General features: G+C 30.5%; 1 protein-coding gene across 2 annotated transcripts in view; it reads left to right on the top strand.

Annotated features, from left to right (window-relative positions):
* Positions 1 to 2,027: 2,027 nt before the first annotated feature.
* The window catches only part of ash2 (Set1/Ash2 histone methyltransferase complex subunit ash2), a 43,411-nt gene continuing 25,911 nt past the window's right edge, over positions 2,028 to 19,527 (top strand). The window contains exons 1-7 of one of the 2 annotated variants that reach the window (XM_067282303.1): positions 2,028 to 2,083; positions 5,032 to 5,077; positions 7,905 to 8,283; positions 8,483 to 8,572; positions 12,964 to 13,052; positions 14,280 to 14,359; positions 14,446 to 14,541. In XM_067282303.1, coding sequence (XP_067138404.1) covers positions 7,991 to 8,283; positions 8,483 to 8,572; positions 12,964 to 13,052; positions 14,280 to 14,359; positions 14,446 to 14,541 — 648 coding nt within the window. In that variant the 5' untranslated portion in view covers positions 2,028 to 2,083; positions 5,032 to 5,077; positions 7,905 to 7,990. Of the gene's footprint in view, positions 2,092 to 5,031; positions 5,078 to 7,904; positions 8,284 to 8,482; positions 8,573 to 12,963; positions 13,053 to 14,279; positions 14,360 to 14,445; positions 14,542 to 19,527 lie in introns of both variants that reach the window. The other variant, XM_067282304.1, reaches the window with a different exon arrangement.

The raw sequence follows: 19,527 nt of genomic DNA, 5'->3' as shown, positions 1-19,527 counted from the left end.
TATTATGGTTGCGTAAGTCATGTGAGTAATGAATTTATATTTAATGCAAACAATAATATTTATTTAGGCAATATACTTAGGCATATTACAGAACGTTCAATTACTAATAATAATCGCACTTCTCAGTGGAAGAATATAAAATTTTAAGTTCCCTTATGTTTTATTTTATTCATAATTCCATCTCATAATCTTACAGTATTATTTTTTTTATGAAAAAATTCATTATTAAGAAAGATGTCTATCCATTACTTTCATTTATTTTCACTTTTAACTAATATAAATTATGGATAAATCATTCATAATTTGTAACTATGACTCGAAACTGACACATATCTAGCCCGCCATCGATGCTGTTCGCTTTAGTGGCATAATTTAGAACTAATGCTTGCTCAAGGGCTAGAATCTTGTAACCCAATGGTCGAGTGTTTAAGGTGATAGCCTATCGCTCTGGAATTCTATCCTCGATGCGTCCGAATCGAATCCAAACGGGTCGAGAAATCGCGCGAATTTTTCAGAGTAGTGGTTTGCAGGATATGTCGGGCTCCGTCTCTCATTATCTGGCCTCTCCATTTGTGAGCATGGCAAAATTCACAATGGACTTACTATAAAGTCCATTGTGGATTTCATTCGTCGTAGCGCTCACAGGATGGAAAGCGTTAGTAACAGAGCAAGACGATTATATTGGCCATTATAAATGTTTTTAAAAAGAAAGTTTCGAAGTTCGAACAAATAAATTTTAATTTTTTGTTTTAAATATACAAATATAAGAAAAGGGAAACGTGTACAAACAGTTAAAATGTAATAAAATCAATAGTAAGAAAGTAGAGATACAGAACCCAAAATATGCTTTGATTTCATTAGTTTATTTACACATTCTTCATAATTTTTTTCAGAAAAGAAAAATTTTATTTATATTTTTTTCAAATATTTTTAATGCAGTAATTTTAATTACACGATTTTTAATAAAATAACTGATTATAGAATGAATTCAGAATTTTTGACAAATTAAGTTCTTACTGCTTATGTAACATAAATATGCAATTTAAGATTAAATGATATAACTGTATTATGCATTTTTTCAATTGACTTACTTTTTTTTTCTATTAATTAACTACACCAACTTACTAATTTTCCGACGTTCTTTCCCATTAATGCATAGCTCTTTTATTTCCTTCAAATATAGTTATGCTAGCAAAAAGCATTCCCACAATCAAAATGGTGGTTTTGTTGACGTGAAGAAAGAAACGGAAAATCCAAAACGTCAGCAACCAGAGGCGATCCACGCGCTTAGACCTTCCCTATTAATCATGACCCCATCCTGAAATATTAAAACGAAGAAGATGCCAACACACACACACGTATTTTTTTTTTTTTTTTTTTTTTAAACTCTTTCCGCCCTGTGAAACTAAGAGGGCCTCTTTTAGCAAGCCCATTATGAGTTCGCCCAGGCTCACAATGGGGCGACCGGGTGGCGAGGGACGGGGCCTGACATATACGAACGGACCACTCCCGAAAAATTCTCAGAATTTTTCGGCCCGTCCGGATTCGATCCCGGGTCCCCCAGAGCGGTAAGCTGCCAACTTGACCGCTCGACCATCCGGCCGACACACACGCGTACTGTACAATACATACGATATCCATGAAAATTTTTTTGCCCTTTTTTTACTATTTTGGGATTCAGGAAATCTCAAAACGTGGAAATTTTGAAGGAAAAAAAAAACTCAGAGAATAGACAGGATCGCAATACATAACAATCGGGAAAGAAAAAATTTGAGTTTTATCCAAAATGTAAGAACAGATTAAGAATGATTAATATTATTAAATTTAATTTATTTATTAATAACTTTAGAATTATGTAGTTATTAAATATCATTATAATTATTTTTTATATTAAAATTTTGTGAAAATAATTTTTAGTTTAGATGGCAACAGTGAAATGTAAGAATCCGTAACCATGGTAGGTTGTGATTATTTAAAATTTTGTTTTCAAACAGTTGGTTCGTTTTTGAGCTAAAATCTCCATATCAAACACCTGTAGAAGATAAAGTTGGTTCGTTGTAACGTGTGAAGAGAATGCGCAAGAGTATGTCGGTGATTCGTTAACTTTTCATATTTAATTTTATAATCATAGAATTAAATATGTATCTTAAATTTTTAAAATGAATGAGTATTTGTAATTTGTTATTTTGATTATATACTTGATAATTCGGGTAAAATGTGAACTCTGAATGAGGGATTTTCCATCCCCAGAGTTATAGATCCTCTGTATGAGCAAAAAAGTCAAAAGAACGTACCTGTACGTGGAAACCTTTGCCACATATTTGCCTCCAAAGGTCAGGTTTTACCAAGTAACAGTAAACTGCCTATTCTCCGTGCTCTGTTGATCATGGCTTGCTATCACTTGCCTTGACTGACGTTTCGCATGTCGTATGCTTTGATGCTTGCTATCACTTGCACTTCAGAGCCCGCACATTTCCTAAAACTCGTACTCCACAGTTGCGTGGGCTACTCAAAGCTGGCATAGTTGCATGGGCTAAATGATTAAATGAGATGGTCTTTGTGGAGTAATGCAACTCCCAATCTCATGTGATGAGGATATAGGCTGATTTTGGGGAGCTGTATCTCGCAAAGGGTCATGTGTAAATGTTTGGTTCTTTTGACATTTTTGCTCCTATGGATATAACCTACACCTCTGATAAGATCTCAACTGTCTCATTCAGAGGTATTATTGTATCTTAATTCATATAGAATTTGCTGAATTTTAGTAAAATTGCAGATGATTACAGGGCAGTGGTTCTCAATCTTTTTGAAGTCAGGGAACACTAAACTTTGACAATTTTACAGGGAACACTTACAATACATTAGCTTTAAAGCAGGGTGGCAAACCTTTTTAAAATCGATCTCACAGGGTCTAGTAGATTACGACATTGGCATTCGCATAAAAAAATTATTTTACATTGTATTGATTTTTCTTTTGCAACAGTTTTTAATTGTATATTTGATTTTTTCACTGAACACTTGAAGTGGCTTCACAGAGCACCCGTGTTCCACAGACCGTGGATTGAGAATCACGGATATAGAGAAAAGTAATTTTTCTCTAATTAATTTGTTAAGTTAACGAACAACTTTTTGAACAGGATTGCAGAATTAGACTGAAAAATTATTTTTGAAAAATCCTATAATATTGAAAATTAGGCAGGTATTATATAAGGTGGAATTGTGAAATAGAGGTGAAGTCTTTTCTGAATCTTTATTGTTTAGAAAACCTTACAAGATAGATAAAATTTATAAAAAATAAGTAGGTTCAATAACCTGTTGTTAATATTTATAATAATTTTAATAATGCAGAAAAGATAAAATAGCTCTGGTGTGAAGTTAGCACACATTTTGGTAAAAAAATAGTTACAATTATTATGGTTGTTGAGAGAGGGAAGCTGGGAATTTTTCCCCTGGCTCAGAGATTTAGGGGTCTGTAATAGTTCCTACCCCTAGAAATTTAGCATTAATTTTTATTTAAAAAAAAATTTCTAAGACTATTTATTAATAATATAAAAGCTGTTTTATGTGTGTGTGTTTGAATTCCACATAGGTCCTGCAATTTTTGTACAATCCAGATGAAATTTTGGTTCTTTTATGTTATGATGGAAAGTTTAGACTACTTATTTTATGGAAATATTAGCTATAGAATAAACATTTTATTGATTTTGTATTGGTGATCACACTTATGTTGCAGTGATGTTTGCAACAACTTCATTTAGTTCATGCTTGATGACAAAAATTCCTTTAAGTCACATTTTTAAATATTTTGGCAAATGGCATATTTTAAACTATACAGTAGAGCGTCGTTTATACCGAATCAATTGGGGGCTGGAATTGTTCGGATAACTGATTTTTTTGGATAACCAGTTATGTATGGAAAAATACATTAAACTATCCGATGTTGAAATTTTTCTCCGTTTGCATGTCGCTTCGTGTTGAATTTTCGTCGATTTTAAGCCTAACGAAAATTTTTATAATAATAATCGAGGCTATTGTATCATTAAAAATTATTTCTTTATTTTGTACAAACAAAATAAATATATTGAAAAATATAAAAACAAAAAATTATACTTTAGAAGTTAATCTAGTATTAAAAACATTCGATTCAGCACGACACAGTCTGACTGGAAAGCTTTCGGTTAACCAATGTTTCGGTTGACTGGCTTTCGGATAAACGACTCTCATACTGTACTTAATTAAATTTAAAATTTAAAACTTTAAAAAAAATAGCTTTGTCATATCACTTCTATAACAAATTTTTTTTAAATGTTTCCATAGTGACCATGTGACATTTTATTATCCAATAGGAAGTAACGCTTTAACGAACCTGTTAGCTTCAATCTCTACTTTTTCATAAATAGTATTCTATCATGCTTGATGGGGGAATTTCTAGTCAATAAAGAAACATTCTATGTATTTCATTTGTTCAAAGACTAAAGGATCCTGTTTTTCATCCAGGCTTCGTACTGAGCTTTTGATGGCTTTGCTTGAGAATATTTATTCTTATAAAAACAAGATGATCTTTTTTTTCTATATTTTGGAAAGTTTATGTACAAAAATACAAACAAAAAACAATGTGTGTACTTTATTTGTTTATTTTTGAATTTGTTTTTACTGTCATATTAATTTGTTTCATTGAAATACGAAAAAATCCATCTGAATATTATAGATATATAATTTATATACACTTATTTTTCATATAAAAATGTGAAAGCTTAATAATAATTTATGATTATGATTATTTTTTGTTGTTATATTTTATCAAAGAATAGAATATAATAATAAAATGTATGATAAAATAGTAAAATTTAAGCTTTCTTATATAGATTAAGTATAGTTACTATATGACAGCATTAATGATAAATAATTGTTGATCAATTATATGCATTTATTTTCCTAACTCATAAAATAATCTTATATGAATATTTCAGATAAAAGAAATATTTATGAATTTCATAATGTTATAAATAATATTTTATTTTCATTTTACAGAAAGCTGTGATTTACTGGAATAGAAAAAGGAAGAGAAAAGGATAATGTAGGAAATTTTCTAAATTTCAATTATGCACAAAATATATATTTTATGTGTTAATAAATAACAGATTCATATATGTATTTATAGTAACAATGAAACTTTAAAATAAGCAATATATTAAATTATATAAATACACTAGCAGATAAGCCCGGCTCTGCTCGGGCGAAAAGTAACGATAGCGAAGATTAAAATTATTACATTATAGCCAATCTTACCCATTTTCACAGAATGCAAGAATTAGGTCCCTCTGTTTCCAGACTAATTAGAGAATTTTTAAATGGGTCTGAAAATATGATCGATTTCTGCAAAAAACCACATCTGCGCCTAAATCTTGCACACTGCTTTCTCTTAACACTTCCATTGTTAAGGAATAAACTTCTTTCATCCCCACGTGGTACTCTACTAAAATGCAGTTAAAAACAAAACATTGCATCTAAAATAGTACAGTAGAAGCCGAGTTCTTTAGGATAAGCCTTAATTCTTTTCCTCTTCCCTGCAAGGAAATTTCCAAAAATCCTTTCTTAGTGTACATTCTTGTAGTGTACCCTATTAAATGCAGTCAAAGACGCAAAAAACCGCATCTAAAATAGTACAGTAGAAGCAGAGTTCTTCAGGATAAGCTATAATCCTCTCCCTCTCCCCCGTGGGGAATTTTGAAAAATCCCTTCTCCTAAATGTTCTCGTGACGTATCCTGTGTACCAAATTTCAAATTTCAACCCCTAACTGTTTGGGCTCTGCGCTGGGTCCAAAACATTCGAGAGTATTTGAGAGTGTTCTGGAATGTTCCACAATGATCTGCGATGTTTCCAAACGTTTCAGAACATCCCGGAACATTCTGGAATGTTGTGGAATGCTTTTGAATACTCTCGAATGTTCTGGACTGTCTAGAAATTTCTAGAAGGCAAAACTTCCAGCCCTTATATCTTCAACAGCATGCCCTTCAGGTAAAAATGGGAACCTTCTTCATGGATGGGGGATAGAGGGCTACCACACCATATAACTTCCTTGATTGTACCAAGACTTGTTTTTGAGTTTTAGCGGCATGCACATTGTACACTTACTTTTATAATATATATTGATTATTATATATAGCATTATGCCAAATAGAACATATGTTTAAATTATATAAACACACTTTTCATATGCTTCAAGCACTCATTTAGTACTTCAAACAAATGTTTTTGGCTTGATTTTTCAGGCTTCCTCAGGTTAGAATATAATTTATGAAAAAGTCTAGCTTTTGGCGAAAGTTTAATTTGACATATACTTTTAAGTAACACCCAAACTCCATCAGTAAAGTAGAATGTTTAAAATGTCGAGCAAATATTTATTGTAATCTTAAGCTCCTGTCTTTAGGTTCTATAATTTTTTGATTATAGAATAATGCTTGTAAAGAATGTTTCAGTTTCAAAAAGTAGAATCAAATTTTTAAAATCACTTATAACTCAAAATGAATGCTTCAAATCAAAAAGTAACCCTAGAGTTTTTGACTCATCAGTTAGGAAAAATGTTATTCAAAAGTTCTATCTGCAGTAACCAGAGCACCCTATGTTTTTGTATATCAAGAAAAAGTTTTTACATTTTGTTGCTGATTACCAAAAATTGTGTGTGTTGATCTGTTTTCATTAAATACATAATACTTTTCAAAGCCCATTAGATTTTTTAGACATTCTATATAATTCAAAAAATGGAATTGAGTTTTTTAATTTTATGTTACAATCAGACATAAGTTAACTAAAATCGTATTTAGAAATTTTAATTTTGCATTCACTGCAAGATATTGAAAAGCTATAATGTATATATGTGTAAAACAAGACAAGATGTCATGATATACATAAAAGATAAACAAACAGATATATCAAATCAAGATATGTCTTCACAATACAATTAATAATAAATTGATAAACTTAATGGAATTTGTATAATATTTTACACTGAATACAAAACAACTAAAAGTTATAAATAAGTATTAGTTAACTTATGTCTGATTATAATATAAATTTGTAAATGATCGAAATATATATTTTTTACTCTTTCTATTGTATAGGCCTAAGAGAGCCTTTTTAACCACATCCATCCTTGCTAAGCACACAAGGGGGATGGCCAATCAGTGAGAGATGGAGCTGATATATTTGGGACAAATTACTTGTGACAAATTCCTGAGGTTGCTTGCCAGATTTGATTGGGTTTTTCAATACAGTGAGCTTACACTTTAATTGTCATGACCATCTGTCATGGCTGTTGAATAAAAACATGTTTTATATAAGTTGTCAAAGTTATTTTTAAACCACATTTTAGACTACTTTTATTTAAATTAAAGTTTTATTTTGTATAAAGTAATTTATTTGAAAAAATATTAAATTTACAATTAAATGTAATGATTTTTATATGAAATATAAATTTACTAATAACTGCAATACTGAACTAAAATTTATGATAATAGTTTGGCATATTATCTATCTCTTTGGATATTTACTTACTATATATCCCGATACTAATTTTTAATTATTAAATGACCTTTAATTATTACATTTTGATAAACATACAAATTTATTAAAAAAAATATGAACAAATAAATTTCTTATTTCTTTGTTTTGCTATTGATTCATCCAATGCTATTAGCTTTACTTGTTAGCTATAAATCTATTTCTGTTATTTAAAGTTTATACGACGTATATCTACAATGAAAAAATAAATTAGTTGGAATTATAATCTACTAAGAGCTTGAACATATATGCAGAAAATTGAGATATATAACACATTAAAAGAAAATCATGTTTTAAATAAAATTATATTGATATACTAAAATTTTTTATTTTTATTTTTTAGAATTCAAAAAACTTCAGATACAGTATTTCAGTCTTCATTGCCATCTATGAAATTAATTGATAAATTATAAAAAAAATTCTGATGCAATGGATATGAGTAATGAAGAAAAAAAATTAAATGAATCTAATTTATTAGATATGTATTTAGATGAATCCCAACAAGATTCACAATCTGCCGAAAAAAATAAAGATAATGAAAAATGTATGAATGTTAACAATAATGAAGCATCATCATGTGATGTAATCACAGATGAACAATCCAATTCTTCACTGCAAGCACCTCAGTCGCAACTACCTCCTATGGTTAATGAAGAAAGTCAAAGTTCTGTTGCTACTGCAGTTTCTGAAGAACAAGGAATTGATTTAGGAAATTGTTATTGGTAATAATTTAAATTATTTTTGCATTGAATTTGGATGAAAAGCTAGTTTTTATAGAAGATACTGTAAAAGAATTATTTTATAGATGCTATGATAAGAGTAGTTTACTTTCATTTATCTATTTCACTGAAAAAACTTAAGTGAATTAATTAAAATAGTATATATACTTTAGTAAAATCTAATAGCAATTTTTTTTGTTAGTGGCAGGGAACGTAACTTAAACACGGTTGAACTTCAGTGTGCTGGTTGTTTGAAATGGTTTCATGACTCATGTATAACATTTCCTCTTGGGTAAGAATATGCTTAAAATTCTATGAATATGTTTATATATAATAGTCATCCATTGTAGTTTAGGCACTAATATTTTGTAAATTTTAATACTATGCTTTTTGGAACATGATGAAGCATTGTTACTAAAACACCAGGATATTTAACATCTTTTATTCATTCTTTTCATTGGTCAATACATTGTCAATATGCATTTCTGGCACAACTCTTCTTCAGTTAACTATGAAGTAATGCTCAGCACTTGGATCTATATCTATATTTGATAATAATCTATCTGTTTGCATCATTTTTAAGATTTTTATCTCTCTCTAAAGTGCAACATGTAGAGAGATAGAATTTTGTTGCTGTTTTTTAGAATTGTCAATCCTTTATGGTATATGTACTTGATGTATAATTTGTAACCTGTCAGGATAGGTTTTTTTTATCCAAGTTTTGAGCATTACCTCACAGAGTCAACTGAAGAGGAGTTTGCCAGAAATGCTTACTGACAGTGTATTGATAAAGATGAATAAAAGATGTTGAGCAGTCTGGTGTTTTAGTAACAACACTGTGTTAAAAATGTACATTAAATAGAAACATGGTTTCAAATAACAACTGAATTCTAATAGTATATTTTACTCACATTTTACAAAATTACAAAGGTGATGATTAGAGATTTATAATATTAAATATGTAGAATGAACTATTTGAATGAGAATAAAAAATAACTGCTTGAAAATGTTAATTTTCATTTTCATTATTATGATATGAAACTGATGTTTCTGAATTTTAATATAACACAACATTTTACTATAATATAACAATTTTAATATAACAGTATAAAAATTACTGTATTTTTCCATCTATAAGAGCATGCTCTTACATGCAAGATATGCTCTTATGAGTGAAGCAGGATTTGTTTCAAAAACATAAAGACAAACAATTTTCACACACAAAAGCATGGTCTTATTTGTGCAGAAATATGATTGTAACTGTAGTCTTATGAAGAAGTTAAATGAATTGATTACATCTGTGGACTATTTTGTAATGTATTTTGCATTATGAAATTATGAGAAATTTTTCTGAAATTGTACTGGTCTGAATTGATAATATGTGTATATACAGCCAAATTGTCTGGTGTTATTTTAAGTGGATATTTCAGTTTATTTTGAATATTGGTGACATCCTACCATATTGATATTGGATGATGCAACTAATTATTTGTATTGTGTGTCTTGTTACTAGTATAATTATTCAAGTCCATATTGGTTTATTGTCATTATTTTAATTAATAATAATAACCATGTGAAAATGAGAATTTGGTTGTAGGTCCCTTTTCTTATTGGATCTTTAAGCATTTGATCAAATAATATCTGTGAGGTTTTGCTATTTGGATACAAATGCTGTCAGTTATCCCAATTATTTACGGCAGTTGGTGATGTATTGGCTTAAATGCTGTCAGGCCTGAATGGCAAAATTTTGAGTTACAGAACTTTGAGTCTAAATTATTTTAATGAATATCACAATACAAATAATTTAGACTTAAATACATTATACTTTATTTTTTACATACAAAATAAAGCTTTGACACTATTAATGAAAAAAGTTTGTTACATGACTTTATTATTTCTAATTCATTGCTTCTTCAACAAAATTTTCAATGCAGTCAATTGTGTTGAAATCATGTTGTTTTAGGAATGATATTTTTAGAAAGCCTCTTAAAAGCTTAAGAGCTTTCTAATTTTCATAGGAAAATAGAGCACATTAAACAAGCACTGAAAGTGAGGAAAAAATGAATCCTGTCAAGAATAATTATCTGTTAACAAGTTAAGTGAATCTTACTTTAAATTGTAGCTTTTTAAATTGAAATTGATTCTCAAAACTTACAATTGCTACATAACATTACAACTGACTTTTCTTAAAAATATTCCACCAATATTAGGATAAACTTCCTTTAAGTATTCTAAATATTACCTTCTTCAGAATTGGAGTTGGTTGGCCATCTTGTTTTTTCAGTAATCTATGGAATAAATTTTAACTACTAGAAATTTTCCAGTTAATTTGGCTGTTTATCACAAAGATTTACACTTTTGCAATGCATTTAGGGAAATTCTGTAGATTAAAGTGTAATTTAATCTTGAGATTAAACTCTAACAACTTTTGTTATAAGAAGTTTTTATCAGATGAAATAGCCTTGTCTCTAACTGTTATAAATCACTTTAGCACACACTTTTCAGCATCTTGACATTTATATTTTGCTCTCTTTTCTGTTCTGTCTGATTCTGTTGTTTGTTGAACCTTTTCAAAATTTCTCCTTGTTTTACAGATGTGTACAGATACTCAAGTAATGTCAAATTCTTTTGCAATTTCTGAAATTTTCTTTTTGATTTTCTCCACAGTCTTTATGATAGATATCACTTCTGCTATCATACAATTCAAGTTTTACAGTGAGATTTATACAGTAGGAATGTTTAATTCTGAATAAGGATATATATGTTTAGTAAGCCACTCAAATTTATGAATTTATGTAGATGAACTCATAAATTTATGTAGATGAACTCATAAATTTGAGTGAACAATAATTTATTAAATTATTAAATCACAAAGTGTTACATTTTTAAATTTTCAAAATTTAATAATTTAAAAAATCCACCAACAAGTTGCTTAACTTTCCCAGCCACATTTAGTGAAGCCATCTGTTATCATATTTTTAAAATTTTTTATATTTTTAACCATTATAAAATGACAAAAAGTTTAATTTTGACAGTAGAAATGGGTTTTTATAAAAAATTGTAAATGCTAATAACAAGTAAAATTGTCATTACGTCTGACCTTACAGGAGATACACACGATCCCCTTTATCTCTCCACTCCCTTTGACCTTTAATCACCAAAATTTAATAGTGTCAATTTCCCTAATAAACAAACCTCCCTGCAAAATTTCAAAAATTTTCAACAAAAAGCACAGGAATTATTAAGCTTCAAAGAGAGTGAATAAAATTGTGCCCCCCCCCACACACACACACACATCCATACATACAGGAAGAAAACCTCAAATTTGTTTGCATTTCTCAACATTTCAAGATTCAGAGTCCAAAAATGTAAAATTCTTGCGGGTCATTTTTTTGATCGTTTGCCATACTTTTCCTCTTATTTATAAACAAGGGAAGTAAAAATAATAGTTCTGTATAATATCAGTTTTTAACTTCATCCCACCCCATTGAAAATGCAAAAGAAAACTTAGAATGAAATAGTCTAAGGATCTTAAATTTTGAATTATAAAATATGATTTCAAAACTGCTTTGACTCATAGAAACACAGAATGCATTGTGTCTACAGAAGTTAAGCCAGGACAAAATAAAATTTGAGTCTAGGAAGTTGTTGAAAGTCTGTTGTACCAGTTTAACAAATATAGAACAAAGGTGATTGTCAATAGTCTGAAGATGGGTTTCTGAGTCTTTTCAACTAGTAGATCCTGTTTAACTGCAAGTTGAGGGTTGGAGAGAAGGTGGCTGGCGATGATGGAGGTCAAGAAATTAATTGAAGTTTTGCAGTTACTGTTTTGTTTTTAGGACAACTTTCACTTTCTTTTTTCTTCTTATGTGAAACTTTTATTCAGTTTTCACTCTTTTGAATCTTGCAAATTAGGAATATTTTTTATTGTTATGTCTTTGACTTTTATCAATGTGTGTCATTTCTATATGTTGTCAAATGTTGCTGAGTTTTCTCATGCAGAAGCATTATTTACTTATTTATTTTATTTATTTTTTTGACAAATGTTCTTCATATGATTTCTTCTTAAGTTTTGAATTTATTGATGATAAAAAAATTTTTTATATTTTAGACCATTGATTCTCAAACTTTTCCGATCCACTGCCCCCTTTGTTTCATAAAGTTATACCCAATGCCCCTAACCCATCAGTGACCCCAACTTTTGCCTTTGGTTACCGTTCAGTACCCTGCCTCCAGCGCCCCCCTAGATTTACTCACCGCCCACAGGGGGGCGGTATCGCCCACTTTGAGAACCCCTGTTTTAGACAAATAATTTGGATTCTCACATATCTTATCACACTTGGCTTCCCTAATAATTCTAGATAGTTAATTGCAGTTTTTAAATATGAATAATTTGAATTCATATAATCAATTATTCAAATATATTTTGATAAATAATTAATTTATGTACTAAATGATTGACTAGAATTTATTTCTTTGGCATTTTTTTTTTTTATATATTATACAGATTGCAATAAAATATTTTAATATTATTATAAAAAAAACAGCTTAATAATGGATTAATTCTTGTAATGTGATTAATTCAGAATGTAGTAATTCTTAAGAAATAAAAATTTTATTTTAATTAAAAAATTTTTAAACTTTTATTTGATTTTGTAAAAATATATTTATTTTTTAATATAGAAAATGTGTACCTTTCATGACCAATTATACTTTTCTTTGCAAGAATTGTAATGTTACTGGAATGGAAAATTTTACTAAAAAACAGTCAAGTAAGATTAATAATTGTTATGAAAATTTATTAAATATTTCTATAAATATAATTTTATTATAGTTCATATACTTTTACTAATGTAATAAACATATAAAAACTGAAGATTCCAAAAATAAAAGAATTCCAGCAATATGTATTTAGAGTGAAGATGTTTTTGATCTTGGTTAATAGGGCTTTCTCTCAATTATAACACAAATAACTTTAAATGTAACAAATGGATAGAACATTCTAAAATAAATAGATACATACAAATTTTAAACTCAATGGAAATCTCTGATGAAAAAGAATTAACAAAAATAAAGAAGCACAAAAAAAATGTAAAAAAAAAGCAAAAACAAAGTAAAATAACAACATTTAAGAGATACATTATAAAACAATTAGAGCAAGTTAGATTTCTCCAAGTAGACAATAAGATGTCTGTACACCTTATTGTATACTTTCTAATGTCTCTGTACACCTGTTTGGTTGTCATAGGCTCTAGGATTGTGTTACCCATATATACTGGACAAAAAATTGGACAACACAATCCTTGTGGCCTATGCCAGCTAACAATGTTTATAGATCAAATGGGAAGATGCTAAGGTAATTAGACCTGCCAGGTGTCATAATATCCTCAGGTACGTGAAGAGATTAGAAATCAATAAAGCTAATAGAAAACAACATTGTATCAATTACAGAGATGCAAATACTTTATCATCTACTAACAGATCCATTTATGAAATCTAACTTGCTCTAATTGTTTTGAAATTACCTCTTAAATATTATTTTAATTGATTTTTGTTTTTTGTGTTTGTTTATTTTATTTTTGTTTATTATTTTTTTACTAGAGATTTCCATTGAGTTTAAAATTGATAAATATTTTATTTATCTTTGTTACATTTAAAGTTATTCATGTTCTAACTGACGAAGATCTGTTATCCAAGATGTAGGATTGCCAAGTACTTGGGGATAAAATCAGTACAAAATGAGTTTTTCCTTAAAGATGCTGGAACATTTCTATTTCAGGACATGAAAAAGATAAGTATTTTTACTCTGCTAGTGACAAAAATACATTTAAAATGTGAAAAAAGAAAAAGATAACTTCATTGTAGGAACAGTTTTTGGAATAAAGTTCTCCTGTCACTAGAAGGCAGTTGGAAAAAAGTTGGAATAATCCTAGAAACCAGGACATGTGGTACCAAGGTGGAAAATGTTTTTACTTATATCATAAAATGTTCTTTTACAGATTTTAGTCAGATGTGTGCCACTGCAATTGCAAATCTTTTACAACAAAATAGCCCTAAAACAACATTTTCAAAAGATAAAGTAAATCAGAATATATTCATTAGTTATATTAAAAGTTCTTTTTTTAAATTGAACTAAATACTAAAATATTTTTTCATTATATATAGGATATCATACCGTTTATTGAAAAACATTGGGAACACCTTACAACCATGCCACGAAGAATAAAACAAACTTGGCATACAACAGTATTTAAAACAATGGTATTTATATTTTCATTTATCAGTCAATCATATTATTTATTATTTCAATTAATAAAAATATTTGAAAGATCTTCTTTTAAAAAATTAAATGTGGGTGTTTTTAAATTATTAAATTTTTTCTGAATATATTTGTCATATTCTGAATTTAAATCCATAGAAAAAGTAGGATATTTTTACTGGGTCTGTTTGTAAAACTAACTTTAATTTATAGCAATCTTTAAAAGTATTAGTAATGAATTAATGATGATGATACCAGTAGTATGAATATTTTAAATTTATAATTGAATATATTTTTTATTTTATTTTTATAAAGGCAAGAGCATAGAAAATTTTTTTATTTATTTATTGTATATTTTTTGTTGCTAATTTATTATTATTAAATGAATATTTCCAATTAAAAATATTGTTTATATTAAAAGATTTATCTGTAGAGTTAATTATCTAATTATATTTTGATTAATTAAGCAATACACCAACCAAAGATGAATTATAATTTTAAATAATTTAGAACTAACTGGAAGTAAAGAATCGGCTTGGAGCGGGACTCAAACCCACAACTCCTTACCATGCAGATGCATTGCCAATTACGCTACCCGGACCTCCGGTCTGATCTCCTCTTCCAGTATATATAAGCTTACATTACGATCATCGATGGCCATTACAATACCGGCTGGGGCTTTCTTCCACTTAGTTCTAAATTATTTAATTAAAATTAATTATTAAATTTAGCAAGAGATGGCACCTAATGCCTAACTCTAGTACCAAATTATCTTATAAATTATTATTATTATTATTATGTTGGGTTAAGTGAGATATACTCGATTAACACCGGTGGCTGTGTACTATGCCGGACCAAAGTCAAGGCATAGTAACCAAAACAGAAATTAAAGAAGTGTATCAGTGTGTGTGTCTGTATTCAGGAATTTTCTCACAATATGACATGTATTCAATATAGTGGCCTTCTGTAGTGTGATGTATGTGTTTCTATTCAATTGTAATGTGCCCAGGCTTTTGTGTAGTGTGTGTGGTATGACACCTGTAGAGGAGAGAACAACAGGTACGATAAGCACCCTATCCATCCTCACAGATGCCTTATTTCCTGGGCGAGTTCTGTGTACTTGCTAATTTTTTCAGTGCATGCATTTTGTATATTGTGAGTGTTTGGAATGGATATGTCTATAATGTATGTGATTTTATTGTGTTTGTCAATGAGTGTGATGTCTGGTCTGTTGTGGTAAATTGTTTTATCTGTGATTATGGCTCTGTCGTAGTACATTTTGTGCGTGTTGTTTTCCAATACTGTCTGTGGAATGTATTTGTAGTATGGTTCGTGGATGTCTACTAATTTGTGTTTCTTTGCAAGCTCTTGGTGTATTATATTTGCTACTTGATTATGTCTGTGTAAATAATCTGTCTGTGCCAAGAGCTTGCAACCAGAGGTGTTGTGTTGTATAGTTTCTGGCATGATGTGACATTTTCTGCATGTGTCATTTGTGAGTGTTGCATCTTTGAGTATGTGTTTTCTGTAGTTTTTAGTATTTATGACCTGATCCTGTATGGCAATCATGAATCCTTCCGTCTCCCCAAAGAGGCATCCCCGAGCTAACCAACTGTTTGACGCAGTTTTGTCAACAAAATCCTGGGCCAGATCATAAGGATGCCTGCCATGGAGTGCCTTTCGAGCCCACGATTGCTTAATGGTGTCTATGCTTTTTATATGTTGTGTTGTGTCCATATGATGTGAGTGTAAGTTTAATGGTGTGTTATTCGAGTCTGCTAGAGTTACTGCTTTATGTAATTGTGATGTTTCTTGTTTTTTGTAGAAAAACTCTCGCAGTGACTGTACAGTCAAACCTGTTTTTATGCGCTCTTTTTATGTGCGATTTTTTTAATGCGAATTTTTAATTTGTGCGGTATAGTTGGCGACTAGTCTCGTGCGATTCGTCATGTCTTACGTTGACTTATTATAGCTAAATAAACTTATTATAGCATAAATGCACTTATTATAGTAATATTATTGCATGAATATGCGAAAAATGAAATAATTTACTTTTTAAGTCAACAAAACACCACCTGGACAAAAATATGTAAAACAGACGATAGACCAGACGATGCAGTCAAGTGCTGACATCTGTTGTCAATAAATTCTATTTCGTACGGTTTTGAGTTATTTTCTATGTGAGACTTTTTTTATGCGGTCCCTGTTGACCGCATGAAAAAAATATTTTTTAATTGTGTTGCGAAAACTATTATTTACAGCCATTCGTGAAGTTTCGTGAGATTTTTTTTAATGCGTTTTTTTTAATGCGGTCCCTATCCCCCGCATAAAAACAGGTTTGACTGTATTTGTTTGTAGTGAAGGTTAACTATGTCAATCAGGCCACGTCCGCCATCTTTACGTGGAAGGGTTAATCTTTCTGTGGCGGATTTAGGATGATGTTGTTTATGCTTAGTAAGTGTTGTTCTTGTTTTTCTTTGGAGTTGCTCAAGATCTGTGTGAGTCCAATGTATAACTCCAAAAGAATATGTGAGTACTGGGATGACATATGTGTTTATTGCTTTAACTGTGTGTTTTGCATTGAACTGTGTTCTGAGAATAGCATTTAACCTACTTTGGTATTCTTTAATTAATCTTTGCTTTATTTGTGTATGTTCTGTTAGTTTGGCCTGTTGGAATCCTAAATACTTATAGAACTCGCCCTCTTCCATGGATACAATAGTGTCTCCATTTCCAAGTGCAAAATCTTCTTTCTTCAGGATTCCTTTTTCTATGTGAACTGTTTTGCATTTATCTAGGCCAAATTCCATTTGTATGTCCTTGGTGTATGAATGTGTGATTTGTAGGAGTTGATGAAGTTGTTTTTGTGTGGATGCATAAAGTTTTATGTCATCCATGTACATGAGATGTGACAGTGTATACTGTGTTGTTTTTTCATGTCTGATATTGTAACCATATTGCGTGATGTTTAACATGTTTGATAATGGATTCAGGGCTAAGCAGAACCAGAGAGGACTCAAGGAATCTCCTTGAAAAATTCCTTGCCTAATAAAAATTTGGTTTGTTTGTATGGAAGTGTTACTAACTTTGAGATGTAGTGTTGTTCTCCAGTGCTGCATAGTGTTTTGAAAGAATGCAATGAGTGATGGATGTATTTTGTACATGTGTAGAACATGTAGCAGCCAACTGTGTGGAACACTGTCGAATGCTTTTCTGTAGTCTATATATGCCATGTGTATGTTTCTGTGTTGTTTGTGTGCTTGCCGCAGAATGACTGAATCTATGAGTAACTGTTCTTTGCATCCCCTGTGGTTTCTACGACAACCTTTTTGTTGTTCTGTTAGAATGTCGTGTTCTTCAACATGTTTGTATATTTTGTTTGCAATACAGGATATCAATAATTTGTAGAGTGTTGGAAGACATGTAATTGGTCTGTATTGTGTGGGGTCTGTGGTATTATTGTTTTTAGGTTTCATGTAGGTGATGCCCTGGGTAAGAAAATTTGGCATGTCTTGTGGATTGATGATGATGTGTGTTAGATGTTTAGCTAGTTCCTGGTGCAGTGATGTAAACTTTTTGTACCAGAAATTGTGAATGTTGTCTACACCAGGTGTCTTCCAGTTGTGTGTTCTGTTAACAGTATATTGGAAATCATGTATGTTTATTTCAACACAGGGCATAGTTGGTATGTTGTGCAAGTTTCTGTTCTCCTCCTTGATCCAGCCTGCATCAGCATTATGCGTGACAGCACTGGACCAAAGAGAAGACCAATATGTTGTGACTTCTTCTTCTGTTGGTGTGCCACTGTGCTGTGTATCAGTGTTTGCTTTGTTATTAATTTGTCTGTAAAAGAGTTTTTCATTGTTTGTAAATAATTTATTTTGTTGTTTTCGTAGTGTACATGTTTTGTATCGTTTGAGTCTACGTGCTTTGGCAGCAAGTTTTTGTTTTAGTGTATCAATGTATTCTGTAATGCGTGTGTTGTGATGTTCATGTTTTGTATGTGTTTTTATTTTCTTGAAAATGTTTTTAAGCTGTTTCCTTAATTTGGGTGTTATGTTGTTTTTAGTGTATTGTGTCAGCCTGCCTAATTGCTGTCTAATGTCATTTATTTGTGTTTCTATTCTTCTCTGCCAGGCAGGCTTGTGATAGAATTGTGTTTTCTGTGTATTTGTCTGTGATTGTACTTTCAGACCATGGTGTGTCACTACTGTGACTGCCCCAGCATAAAGTAATGTATGAATGTCTGCGAGTGTAGAAATTGAATGAATGTAGTGTGGTAGTAAGTGAGTGTTTACATAATTTAGTGTTTTTCCTACTTCCTTTGACGTGTTGATTTTTGGTATTCGTGGTCGTTGTGTGGGATCTGTGCCTGTATATTTAGTGAGTGTTTCCTGAAATATGAGTGAGAGCGTATTAACTAAATCCAAGTCTATGTTATCAGTGATGGATGAGGAAGTGTCTGTAGTATCATTAGTAGTAATTGTTGTATGTGTGTTATTATTAATGCTTGTTGTTGGATTATCCTGACAGGTTACATGATCTTCATTAATGTTAGATGTTTCTGTCTGTTGATGTATTTGATCAGCAACCTGTTGTTTGATAAGTTCAAGTGTTGTTTGTGAGATAAGGTTGTTGTGTATAATTGTTCTTTTTTGATCAACAACCCTTTGTTCAGTAACAGTGAGGTGAGGATATTGTTGTGTGAATTTATTGTATAGTTGTTGTCTGTATGCTGTCATGTTTGTTTCGAGTTTTGTGATGGTGTAATAATTACGGATGATAAACTCGTTCATTTCTACTGTCCATTTCATCCGTTGGCGTGGTTTTCTAGCCTTTGTGGTCTGTGGATGCATTGCCACAGAAACACCAAGGCTGGGTTGATTCTTCACATCTGTTGAGGGCATTGCAGTAGCCATGCTTGGGCCGGTGCTGCTTTTGCCACCGGTAACCAAGGGAGACTGTGGCCTATTTTTCGAACGTGAGCC

The sequence above is a fragment of the Centruroides vittatus genome, unplaced genomic scaffold (assembly GCF_030686945.1).
Source record: "Centruroides vittatus isolate TY-2023 unplaced genomic scaffold, ASM3068694v2 contig_950, whole genome shotgun sequence".
In the NCBI taxonomy this organism is placed as follows: domain Eukaryota; kingdom Metazoa; phylum Arthropoda; class Arachnida; order Scorpiones; family Buthidae; genus Centruroides; species Centruroides vittatus.
This window is presented reverse-complemented; position numbering and strand designations above follow the sequence as displayed.